General features: G+C 40.4%; 1 protein-coding gene across 4 annotated transcripts in view; it reads left to right on the top strand.

Annotated features, from left to right (window-relative positions):
• MTR (5-methyltetrahydrofolate-homocysteine methyltransferase) overlaps positions 1–13,478 on the top strand; it is a 102,977-nt gene that overhangs the window by 60,940 nt on the left and 28,559 nt on the right. For all 4 annotated transcript variants that reach the window (XM_008528903.2, XM_070568234.1, XM_008528904.2 and 1 more), the window contains 4 exons: positions 1,849–1,938; positions 3,005–3,157; positions 5,252–5,359; positions 6,455–6,555. In XM_008528903.2, coding sequence (XP_008527125.1) covers positions 1,849–1,938; positions 3,005–3,157; positions 5,252–5,359; positions 6,455–6,555 — 452 coding nt within the window. The remainder of the gene's footprint in view (positions 1–1,848; positions 1,939–3,004; positions 3,158–5,251; positions 5,360–6,454; positions 6,556–13,478) is intronic.

The raw sequence follows: 13,478 nt of genomic DNA, 5'->3' as shown, positions 1-13,478 counted from the left end.
TAGGTTATTCCCATGTCTCAGATATTTTAAATAATGCTGCAAATAATTCTTTTTAAATTACATTTTCTTTAGGTTTTTTGATATGCAAGAAAGCCCTTGTGTTGTCATAATTTCAGTTACAGCCCCAGCCCTGAATCTTGGCTTTTGCCCCAAGTCCTTCCTTCTCTTCTTACACGTTGTTTCTTAGTTGATGCCTTTATGTTTATCCTTTCCTTCCCCTCCTGTTACCAGCACTGCAGTCCAGGCCTTCATCATGGACTATTAAAACATTCTCCTCCTTTTTGGGTTCTCTTTAAAATACTTCTTTGAATGTTACTCTGCAGCTTCTGAACTTTGAATTCTGCCCTCCACCCCACAATTGCCTGGAAGGTTAAATCTAAACTCCATAGCGTGGATTTGTGGCGCTCTGTGACTCGGCCTCTGCTATCCTGCACAAACGTTGCTCCAGGCATCACTAAAACATTCAGCTAATATTTACTGAATTCTTGTTTTGTGCACTTTACTGAACTTGGAGGATCTAGCTAGTAAGAGAGCTGTGTCCCTACAGAGCCTCGAGTTTAGTGAGACATGCAAAAATATATGGAGGCAATTCTGATCCACTGTGGTAAGTGCTATGATAGGGGAAATACAGGATGCTATGAGAATGCTTCAGAGGGACACTGAACCCAAAGGTAGAGGTGGTCGGGGAAAGCTTCCCAGAAGTGATGGGTCAGGTGAGCCCTGAAAGTTCAATAGGAGTTTGCTAGGCTAAGGTTTGGGGTTGGAGAGCAGTGCTGGTGGTCCCTGCCAGGGGAGGAGTATTCGCATCTAACTGGGGCCTGGCATTGTGGTAGGTGCTGAATAAACGTATGTCAGATTAACAAATGTGAAGGCCCAGGCATGAAAGAGATGATGGGGAGTGTAAGGGACTGAAATGTTCAGGATGGCTAAGCTTGTTGGGAATCGTAGAAGATGAAGCTATAGGAGAACACCAGATAAGGGCACTGTATGGCATAGAAAGGAGTCAGTACTATATCTCAAGAACAATAGGGAACTTCGAATGAATTTTTTCACCTAGGGGCAGTTTGATCAGATTTGCGTGTTGGAAAGGTCCCCCTGGCTACGGTGCGAAAGGTGCATTGGAGATCAGGGTGACTCTGGGCTGTGGAGACCACTTATTGCTTGGACTATGAAGGTGGAATTGGGGTGGAGAGAAATGCTGAGGAGGTGTAATCATTAGGAGTAGGTGATTGATTAATTGTGAGGAACGAATAGAGTAGAGGTTCAAGAATGATACTTATTTTCTGGTTTGGGAAACTGGTGCCACTGGTTGAGATGGAGAAAACAGATAAGGTAATGCAATTCACCTTTTGTGCCATTGATCCTTGCGCTTCTGTTTCTTTGCTGAATCTGTCAGCTTCTTCAAAGTCTCTCTTCACCACCCCAGTTTGCGATAATCACTCCTTGCTCAAAATTCCTAGTCTAGTTTGTATTATCTACTAGTCTGTATCGTCTGCTCATTCGACCCTCAGCACATGTTTTCTCTTGTGGCTCTCTTTTCTTTGTATATTTTCCACCTCCCTTGTGATAGGACAAAGTCCTTGGGAACATAGTTCATGTCCTGCACTTCTGAGTGTGCCCACCTCCAGGGTGATGTCTGACCTAGTTTCACTACATCTTTTCTACATATATTTGTGGGTAGTCCTTGTTGAAAGCTTTAAAAACTCATCAGATGTGTGGTATAGCTTCAGACATTTATTAAGATCTTAATTCATGCTGGATACTCTACTAGGGACTGGAAGTATTTTTGATGCCAAGTAATTCTAAGTGACCTGTTATACCCATCTCTCTGTCCTAATTTGAATTCAGACTCATGGCAAAGGAGGGAAGAAAGTCATCCAGACCGATGAGTGGAGGAATGGCCCCATTGAAGAACGCCTTGAGTATGCCCTCGTGAAGGTGAGTTGTGCGACCGCTGAGTGTGGACTGGAGGCAGGAGACTCCTCATGGTTGTCTGATGTTGATGCTGGAAGGGTGGTGCTGACAGCAGCTGGCAAAGGAGATTCCCTAAAGACCACCCCTGGGTGATTTTGCATCCCCCATCTCTGGCACATGTGACAGTGTCTAGAGACATTTTTGGTTGTCATAACTGGGGGTGGGAGGTGTTACTGGCATCCAGTGGCCAGGGATGCTTCTAAACATCCTCCAGTGCACAAGACAGGCCTGCACATCAAAGAATTTTTCAGCTCCAAATGTCAGTATTGCCAGGGTTGAGAAACGCTCTTCTAGACCAAGTTGCTGTCAGTCAGTCAACAAGCAAGTCCTGGCTCTTCTGCTGATAAGTGGAATTTTAGCCAACATAATCTCTTAGCTTCGGTTTCCTCATTTGTGAATCTGGAGAATTTCAGAGGTTTTTTTTGGCTCTGAAATTTAACTTTTAACTTCCTGGACCTTTTGAGATTCACACATTTCAGGTTGTGGAACTAGTCAGCTGCATCCAAGGCCTTGAACTGGGGACACTGAAGGATTAGGGCTTGATGAGTGAAGGCTGGATAAGTCAGTGGAGGCCTCATGGATCTGAACGTCCCATAAAAGTCCTGCCCATTGTCATTCCTCCCCTAGCCCCGTAACATACAGTGAGAAAACACTGATTTCACAGGAGATATTTATTAACGTGTAATCTGTTAAAGTGTATTTTATTGTGAATTTGAACTTTACTTGTTAGTACTCCTTCTCTCACTAACAGCTCACTTTTACCAAGTACTTACTTTGTATCAAGGAGGCCAGCTAAGCTCTTGACATAGGTTATCTCACTTAATCCTGAAAATAAACATATGAAGTAGGTACTATGTGATATTTTACTTTAGGAAACTGAAGCTTAATAAATTGTCTAAATTAGTGATTGGAGCCAGGATATGAACCCATGCAGTCTGATTCTAAAACCCTCACTCTTCAGCATTTCCATGATTCGTTCTTTGTTGGCTGTTTGGACTTCATCCAATTTTTAATGTAATTTTTTTTGTAGGGCATTGAAAAATATATTATTGAGGATACTGAGGAAGCAAGGTTAAACCAGGAGAAATATCCCCGACCCCTGAACATAATTGAAGGACCTCTGATGAATGGCATGAAAGTTGTTGGTGATCTTTTTGGAGCTGGAAAAATGTTTCTACCTCAGGTTGGCAAAAATGGGGGGGAAATTTTCACAATTGAAAGAAAAAGTCTCTTTTAATAAAATAGTAAGTCTGGGTATATTTCTCAGGTTTTAATTTTGGTAAGAGCTCAGAGGCATTGAGATCTGGTCATTCTTTCTCTAAGCATTTTTAGTACTAATGTCTGGTTTAAAAATCCGTCTTTAGGGTGATGTGGAGGTTAGAGGTCATCTGGAAATTAGCATTCTCATCTTCATGTTCTGTTCTTCTGTACTACCTCTTACCCCCAACACCTATGTCTCACCCATATTAAAATAAAATCCAAGATTAATATCAAGTTAATAATATTGATTTGATTTGACCAGCCAATATTCATCTTTAAGGATGCATATTTTGAAAAAATTATTACCATTTTTAAATAATGATATACATTAAATGTTTCAAATGAAACCAGAACTTTTTTTTTTTAAAGACTGGTGCCTGAGCTAACATCCACTGCCAATCCCTTCTCCTCTTTATTTTTCCTCTTCTCCCCAAAGCCCCTCCCCCAGTACATAGTTGTATATTCCAGCTGCAGGTCACTCTGGCTGTGCTATGCAGGACGCCGGCCCAGCATGGCCCGAGGAGTGGTGCCATGTCCATGCCCAGGATCCAAACCGGGGAAACCCGGATTGCCGAAGTGGAGCACACAAACCCAGCCACTTGGCCACAGGGCTGGCCCGAAAACCAGAACATTTATTTTGATTTATAGTAGCTGCTAACCAAATCAGTTAACAAATACTTGTTGAGCCCTCTGGGTTTGGTGCTGTGAGGCATACAAAAAGCTAAAAGGTCCAGTTCTTTTTTTTTAAAGTTTACTTATTCTATATTTAAATGTTATTTGTCCATTTTCCTTTATAATGTTCATCCTTTTTTTAAACAGCTTTATTTTATCATTACCATACAATAAACTGCACTTATTTAAAGGCTACAGTTTGATAAGTTTTAACATGTCTGCACCCGGGAAACCATCACCACATTCAGTAGAAGGAACATTTAGTTGTCCTGTCGTCGTAGTCTCCTCCAGCCTGTGACAGTTCCTCAGTCTTTGTTTTTCATGACAAAGTTATTATTTTAACTTTTTACTTTTGAGTTAGCTTGAGACTTACAGACAAATTGCAAATACAGTTTAAAAGTGTCCATATATCCCCTACCCAACTTCTTCCCCTAATGTTAACATTTTTACATGACCATCCTATAATTATCAGAACTGGGAAATTAACATTGATATAATGCTGTTAACCAAAGACCTTATTCACATTTCACCAGCTTTTCCACTACTGTTTTTTTTTGTTCCAGGATCCCACATTGTTTCTATCCTACCTTCTCTAACAGTTCCTCAGTCTTTCCTTATGACCTTGACTTTTGAAGAATACAGCACAGTTATTATGTAGACTGTCCCTCAATTTGAGTTTGTCTGATTTTTTTCTCATTTTTGGCAAGAATAACAGAGTGATGCTTGCCCTTCTCAGTGGATCATATCAGGAGGCCCGTCATGTTGTTATGACTCATTACTGGTGATGTTAACTTTCATCATTTGGTTAATGCTGTCTGCTAGGTTTCTCCTCTATAAATTTACTTATGGGGAGAAACTTTAAGAGTGCAAATATCCTGTTTCTCATCATACTTATACCAATGAATTTCAGCATACATGAATTTTGTAAAAGGCTCTGTTCTAGTTTAAGCACAAGCCTTCATTATAAGTGAATTGTAATGCTGGGGAATGAGAAGAGAAGGCTGAGAAGGGGCTCATGGTAGAGAAGCTTGAAACATGAAGGATACATATGGAACTTGGAGAAGTGATGGAGGGCCTTCTAGGCAGAGAAAAAATAATATGAAGTTCAGAGGACAGAAATTGCAATGTTTGATTTCTAGCCTTGTTTTCCTTCTGCTTTACCTCATTCACTGGCTCTCCCCACAGGGAACTCACTCCTTATCCTGCCCACTGTCAAAAGTGAACTCCAGTGTGGCTGACCTAAGGTTAAAGCATGCCGTCTTAATTTGTGCTGAAATTTCACGAGTGGCCATTAGCAACCATTCAGGTGATTTTATAAAGATGCCTGACTGTGTATTTTCCCCAGGTTATAAAGTCAGCTCGGGTTATGAAGAAGGCTGTTGGCCACCTTATTCCCTTCATGGAAAAAGAAAGAGAAGAAACCAGAGTGCTTACTGGTGCAGTAGAAGAAGAGGCAAGTCATTTTGTCCAGGCTTATGGGCCCTGTGAGGAATTGGTCCCGAAGACTGTTGCTGGGGTGGGGGTGGGGACCATGGGCTTGGCTGTCTTTGTCATTGGAGATAAATAGAGAGATGATCTACTGCTTCACTAAATAGCGGAATACTCTGGAACTTTGCTTTGAATGTGACTTTATGAAATTTTTAATATGAACATAATTTTTCAGACAAAGCTCATGATTTCAAGACAAGTTCATTCATTCATCTGTTGACCATTTACAAAGCTCCTACTATGTGCCAAGTACTGTGCTAGACACTGTAGCTACAAAGATTAGTCCCTGCCCTTGAGGTAACAGTAATTTGTGGTGTTGGAAAACCTCTTAACTGAATATTCTCTGTGTCTGGGTAATGTCCTTGGCACGGTTTCTGGATTCAATTGAATTCTTGTTGGGCTGTACCACCATAGTATATCATTAAGCTTTGACCTTGTTTAGCTCCCTGTGAAGCTCAGTTTGTTTTGGCCCCTAGGGTTCTGAATTCTTAAATTGGTCTGAGTTTGTGAATGGCTCAGACAGACATAGTGCTTATAAAAGTCCCACTTGCCTTGCATGCCTTTTCCTTTGTTTTCTTTTTCTTTTTTTGAGGGAGGGGATGCTGACAGTACATAAAACACCAGTGTTGAAACAAGATTATCAAATGCCCCTCTGTGCTGGCCTGTTGAGGTGGTTCAGATTCTGACGGGCCATATGCAGTTCACCGGCTCCTCCCTCCCTCTCCCTCTATTGCTAACAATAGACATTTGTCAGACAGTTTTCTGGGGTTAAGGATATGGTCTTCAGCTATGGGATTGTTTAGTATTTGAACATAAACTGTTCTTTGAGGTGATGGAAACCATGATCTTGGTTGAAGCTCCCTGAGCTAATCAACTAGGCAGGCCTCCTTTGAACTGCTCGGGCTTCCAGCTGTCTACTTGCACAGCACATGATTTGGGTTCCAGGTGTATCTTTGAGGTTGTCTTGGTTGTATTGAATTGCTGTCTGTGCCGACACCTGTCTGGCCATAGAGAACTAGGTGGTCCACAGCAATGCTGAGCTGCTTGTCTTGCTCTCCAGGACCCTTACCACGGCACCATTGTGTTGGCTACGGTTAAAGGCGATGTGCATGACATTGGCAAGAACATAGTTGGAGTCGTCCTGGGCTGCAATAATTTTAGGTAAGTTAAGACCACTTCTTTCAGCTCCTTTCTTATTTAAAAATAAAAGCAGTAACAGGATAATTCCTTATTGGGTTGGAGGGGTAGGGTATGGCAGTGGATGTTAGAGGTTATTTTTAATTTCTTTTTCCTTCCTCTGTTTTTGAATTTCTACTTTGAACATACCTTTTCAAATGAAATAAGTTAGTAATTATTTAATCTCTTATATGTTCAGTAAGGGCAAAAAGGATATTAAAAACTGTTCAAGCAGAGTCAGAACAACCGAGAGGCTTCTTGAGATTTGACCTTGGGCCAGAGGCTCTAGTAACTAGAACACTGGGCTCCTACCCATGGCCAGTGGCATATAGCTTATTCCCTTCTCCTCCCAATAAACTGCTGTATTTTAGAGCCTAGATGTTACTAGACTTTGGCTAAATGGAGTTTTAGAAGAAGGTTTTGACTGTACAGTTCTCTTTCCTTTGCCTAGAACAGGACCATGCATGCCTCTTGGTAGTGATGTAGCTGGATTTTGGAATGTTGTATAGAAGTAAAACTTTTTTATGTATCTCGTTACAGTGAATAAATATTCAGCACAAAGTTATTTCCAAATGAGAGCTGATGACCTAAAGTAAGAGTATATTTTGCTCAGATTTCAGCATATTCTTTATAATCAAAAGCCTAATATAACTAAGGCCTTTTCTGGTCCTTGTCCATCCAACAGTCGTTTTGAGTCAGGGACTTCTTTCCAATGTGCTGTTTTCTCTGTGGAGAAGAGAAACTTGACTGCAGCTGCAGCTGGGCCCCCTTAGAGTTCTCGTGTCCTGCTGTCAGATAGCAATCACCCTTTAAGACCCCTCCCTCATGTTTATCCGTCTCTGTGTTCAAGGCTAATTAAATGCGGCTGAGAACCACTCAGGAAGGCGGGAGATGGAGGAGCAGTGTCATGATGGCACCTTCTCCCTCTGTCTTCACAAGCACTTCTATGTGCCTGCCTCAGTGTCAAAAGACTTAGCATTCTCTCCTCCTCCTGGAAATGAGGAATATTGTTCTTGGAATGTATTTATTATTTTTCAAAAGATAAGTATATTGGAGATAGAGTGGGGGTTGTTATAATGACATTTTACCTGTAGGATAAGTGTTTGGATAAGGTATTTGCTTGCTAAAATCTACAAGACATTTCTGCTGTTGTCTCACCTTTTCAAACCCGATATCAATGGTTTCTGTTTGCATTCATCACAATTAGTTAAAATTCAGTTTAGCTAATACACGTTTATAGATCATCTGCTACGTGCCATGTGTTGCACTAGAGACACCAAAATGATTCAGCTGACTTTTCTCTGTTCAAGAAGTTTACTGTTTATCAGGCTAAACACCCAGGTACATATTGAACTGTGATAATGGCACGAGAACTACTGGAAAAGGCGACTTGTAGGCACACTTCCTAAAGCAATTCTTGAGATATCATTGTCGTGTCTTTATCATTTTTTATCTTGAAAAATGGATAAGTAGGTGAGCGAATCATACTAGGAATGTTTTTTCTCCAGTAAAGACATTTGAAGAAGCCAGAGGGAGCTGTGGCGTTTCTCCAGGGTGCTACTGGAGCTGAATGTCAATGGTCGTGAAAGCCTGCTTATTGAACCAGAGGCTTTCCCCCAGCACATCCAGTTCCTCTGTCTTGTGCATTGAAGGTCTGCGCATCTTTGCTAGCAAGTCTAACTGGAGAAACATCTGCTGGTGTAACTTTAATTATTCTTTTTACAAAAACATAAGTGAATGCACAAACTTTTTCTGTCAAGTCGAATACCCCTTTGAGTCCTGTGTCTTGTAACACATGGACTCTTGGCATTGGTAAGTTTGATTTTATGGTGTCAACTAGTAGATGAGTGCCTGCAGATCTGCCTTCTGTAGTTACATGTATACTTTAGCTAAGCAGTAGTGTTCTAGGCTTGGTCTTCTTTTCCTGACTTTTTTTCTTTTCCTTTCTTTCATCCTTCCTTTCTTTTAAAGGTTTTGATCCTACTCTTCCTGTCTCAATTATTGTATTTCTCATTTTACAGAGGAGAAAACCAAGACTTAGAGAAGTCAAGTGATTTCTTCATGGTCACACAGCTAGCAAGTGGCAGGCCATACTCAGGGCTTCTTAGTCCAAAAGTCGGGATTCTATGCTGTGTCAGTTTACCTTCCAGTATTTATTCCAGTTATAAAGTTAACTTTAACTGTAATGTCTGATATTAATATTCTAGTTAAATTTCTTTTAAGAAGTAATTTAGAATATTTAAAAATATTTTTGATCGGATATTTGATTACATGAAAGTTGATTTTAGATATAGTCTTTAATCATAATTATATAAAAAGACAAATATCTCCCATTTAACAGATAATTTTTGTAAGAAAAGGTGGGATATATCAACAGAAATTTTAAAATTAGATATCATACATCTAGTACTTAAAAAAATATGGATGTAGTGAAACAGTTAATGAGGCATATTTATGTTTTAACCAATGGTTCTTAACATAACTGTCTTGTATGGGTAAAAATAAGAAATATATGTCTAAGAATGAAACACTGCATGTTCAAGTGTTCAGCTGAGTGAGGAAAATGGCTGTGTCTAAGTCAGGGCACACTGATCCAGTCTCTCCAACATACCTCACAGGCTTGCTTGGTAATCAGAGGCTTTCAACTTGATATGTGTTTATGTGTGTGTGTGTATGTGTGTGCGTATGAAATAAATTACGTATATATTGTTTTCCAGCATTATTCAGATATAGTTGACATATAATATTGTGTAAGTTTCAGGTGTACAACATGTTGATTTGAAACACTTATATAATGCAATGTGATTGCCACCATAGTGTTGGCTAATACCTCCATCACATCACATAATTACCGTTTCTTTTTGTGGTGAGAATATTGAAGATCTACTTTCTTAACATTTTCGAGTATATAATACAATATTGTTAACGATATTCACAATGCTCTGTATTAGATCCTCAGAACGTGTTTATCTTCAGCTGAAAGTTTCTACTCCTTGACTAACATCTTCCCATTTCCCCCACCCCCCAGACCCTGATAACCACCATTCTAGTCTCTGTTTCTATGAGTTTGGCTTTTTTAGATTCCGCATATAAGTGATATCGTGCAGTATTGTCTTTCTCTGTCCGCCTTATCTCACTTAGCATAATTCCCTCAAGGTCCATCCATGTTGTTGCAAGAGGCAAGATTTCCTTCTTTCTTGTGGCTGAATAATACTCCATTGTATGTATGTCTCCACATTTTCTTTATCCATTTATCTATTGACTGACACTTAGGTTGTTTCCATATCTTAGCTGTTGTGAATAATATCGCAATAAACATGGTGGTGCAGATGTCTCTTCAATATCCTGTTGTTATTTCCTTTGGATATATACCCAGAAGTGGGACTGCTGGATCATATGGTAGTTCTATTTTTAATTTTTTGAGGAACCTCCATATTGTTTTCCATAGAGGCTGCATCAATTTATGTTCCCACCAACAGTGCACAAGTGTTCCCTTTTGTCCACATCCTCGCCAACACTTGTTATCTCTTGTCTTTTTGATACTAGCCATTCTAGCAGGTGTGAGGTGATAGCTCCTTGTGGTTTTGATTTGCATTTCCCTGATGATTAGTGATAGTAAACATCTTTTCATGTGTCTGTTGTTCCCTTGTACGTCTTCTTTGGAAAAATATCTATTCAGTTCCTCTACCCAACTTGTATTATTTTGAAGAGGAGACTATCAAGAATTTTATTTATTTATGTATTTTTGAAAAGGAGAAGTAGAAAGAGACCCTGTGAGCTCCAATCTAACTGCAGATTGGCAACCGTCATTGGGGAATGCAGACTGGTGGGGTGCTTCCATCTAGTGGTAGCGTGTGTGAATTGCAGGATCAGAAACAAGCTGCCACCTTAGTTCACATGACAGCAAATATGAGGCACCTTAAGGCCATGCAGATACATAGCTAGTTTCATTTTCCTTTTTAATTCCTTCTGGAGCATAAAAGAGACTTTATCTACTACACTATTTATTTTCTAAAATGTTTGTGTTCTTAAATAGTATTGGATGCCTTTGCTAAAGCATTTAATGCAGCTTACCTTTTTTTTCTGAATTAGAAGCCCAAATTAAATGCTTGTGTTCACAACCTGTTATAAGCAGTTTAGAAAGATGATTATAAAACCGACATTTTTCCATAACATTCATTTGATTGTCTTTAATCTCTCATTTGGCAAAATATAAGAATATGTATGGGAAGAGTCCTACGGACGTGGGGTACAGCTCAGAGTGAAGAAGGGAAACCAAGGGAAAGCCAGGGGAGATGGAGAGGTATGTGGGGGAAGCAGGAAGTTGTAGTAAAGGTGAGAGAACATGGAAAGGGTTGGTGGGAAGAGTGGTGGCAGCCGCAGAAGGCAGGGATGGCTTTGACCCATGCCCTCCTCCCCAGGCTTCAGATCCTTTCCTTCAGCCCGAGTTCTCCAGGGCCAGCTGCTTCATGATTCTGGACCTTCATAGTGCTAGTCTTTGCCTGGACTGCCCTCTTTTTCCCTTCATCTAGCTAATACCTACTTATTTTTTCAAAATTGAGCTCGGGTATCACCCTCCTGGGACATTTCTATTTGTCATCCAGTTTAGATGGCCTCCCACAACACACTGTAAATGCCTCCATCGTAGCACTTGTCACACTGTATTCTAATTCAGAACTTGCCAACTGTTTCTCAACTCAGATATGCTGAGAAACTGATCCCCTTCTTCCTCAGGGGTGGAGCTGGGGGCAGCCTCAGTCCTAGACTGGTTGTCCCTGATGGTGAGCAACCTCGTGTATCCCAGTGCCGTAAATATTACTTTCTATGCATGGTAAAAGTGGGGAAGTGCTCTTCTAATCAATGATATATTTGACTGTTTCCCGACAAGATTTCCTAAGGAGGCATACAAGTTGGAAATTGAACTTGTATCCTGGTCCCCTGGCTCACTGTTCTCAGATCCCTTCTTACCTTACTGATCACTCTTTGTCTCTCTCTTTTGCTGATTTCTCCTCTGTGTGATCCCTACATAGAGGAGTACACCAAGGCTCAGCCCTTGGAGCTCTTCTTTGTCTGTCTTCACTACCTAGGTTAGTGCTTCTCCAACAGTTATGTGCCTTCTGGTCACCTGGGAGTCTTGTTAAGGGTCACATCTGGTTGAAGTAGGTCTGGATCTGAGGTTGTGCATTTCTCACGAGCTCCCAGGTAATGGTGGTGCTGCTGGTGCAGGGAGCACACCCGCCTCGGGTGACAAGGCCCTAGGACAGGCTTATATGGTCTCATCCAGTCTCCTGACTATTTTGTTTCTTGCTCCTCTCCTCCCCTCCCCCTCTCTTCTCCCTCCTCCTGCTCCTCCTCCTTCTTCCTTTCTTTCTCTCTCTGCTTTTGGTAATCTGTTTTTCTAATTCTTTTATACACAGTCTCATGACATTTTAACATCATCTAATATGCTGACAAGTTCCAAGTTTTATGTCCAGCATGGATCTCTCACCTGAACTCCAGACATGTATATCCAGTTGACTACCTGAGAGCTCCATTTGGATATCTAAAGAAATCTCAAACTTAGTACTTTGAAAATTGAACTAATTGCCACCATTCAGATGCCCTCTCTTCCCTCTCTGACCTCGCTGGCTACCTCTCTCCTTCCCCCATTTCTGTCCAGCCACAAGGGCTCCGTACTTTTCCTCAAACAGAGCAAGCATGCATAAGATGTTCCTGAAAGATACACTGCTTAAAACAAGAAAAGGGAACGAGAACAAGAGAATTCTTGCCATCATACTGATGATTTTTAATTGAGTTTTAAAAATATATACAATATTGAAAACAGCTTTGAAATGTATGCCTTTTTGTCTTGATTTAAAAGTAGTATGCTATTTTGCTTAGTTTTATATGCGACAGTCTATACTTAGTCATAGTTGAACAAAAGATCCAGTTACCAGACTTTTTTCAATATGCTAAAAAAACGCAAAGTGGTATCATCTCATTCCTGTTACAACCTGCAGTGTCATATCATTAAAACCTGCAGCTTTTGTTTCTACTGGGTTAGTGCTAACAGCTGACTATGGTTATTGATTTGAAATTGTCTTGCTTCTTACTGAGGATTCCATATGTGCTAGTTTATTTAAAAACATTTTTTTAAGTAATATGGGAACAAGCTAAATAATCCAATAGTATAAACGGGTATATAGTGAGAAGCAAGGCTCCTTCCTGCCCCTGATGTCTAGGACATTGTGGACATCACTCATTCAGCTGACTTGATGCTGCATAAAACATAGTGATTTTTTTACTTAAAATTACTTTCCTTATTTAATTTTAAGAATTCTTGACATTATGAAGTAAGTGAAGATGCATGCTGTAATTTTTTTAAACATATTTTAAACAAATACTCATAATAGAATGAAATTGTAATAATGACTGACATGGATCCTCTCTCAATCTAGAATAGAGGAGTAGTACATAGAACATTTTCCAGGGCAGAAATTCCTGTTTTCTCTGAGTTCCAGAAAGCCATCTCCCCTATGAATTGGAATTCTTCTGGTATTATCTGTTCTGTCAGAGCATGCTCCAGGCTTTCTCTGCCCCTGCTGACCCTCCTTCTCGTGTGTGCCCTCCCAGAGCCAGCTTCTCCTTTGAGTCTCACCCCATCTCTCTGGGTGAACAGCTCCCTGATTCAGTCTCCCTCTCCCTTGACTTAAGTAACCAGATTTCTTTATCATCGGCTTTTCATTTGCAGGAACTGACCTCTTCTGGATTATTCTTCTCATTGGCTTCTGTGTAGTATACTGTTCAATAAATATTTATTGAGTGAGCTTCCCCGGCGTTATTATTAGCCTAAATGGCTAAGAGGATGGGTTTTTTGGTGTCAGATCCTGGTGCAAATCCCAACTCTGCTACTAAGTAGTTCTGTGACT

The sequence above is a fragment of the Equus przewalskii genome, chromosome 1, assembly GCF_037783145.1.
Source record: "Equus przewalskii isolate Varuska chromosome 1, EquPr2, whole genome shotgun sequence".
NCBI classification, from domain to species: Eukaryota; Metazoa; Chordata; class Mammalia; order Perissodactyla; family Equidae; genus Equus; species Equus przewalskii.
The sequence above is the reverse complement of the archived record's forward strand: the minus strand, read 5'-3'. Positions and strand labels throughout refer to the sequence as shown.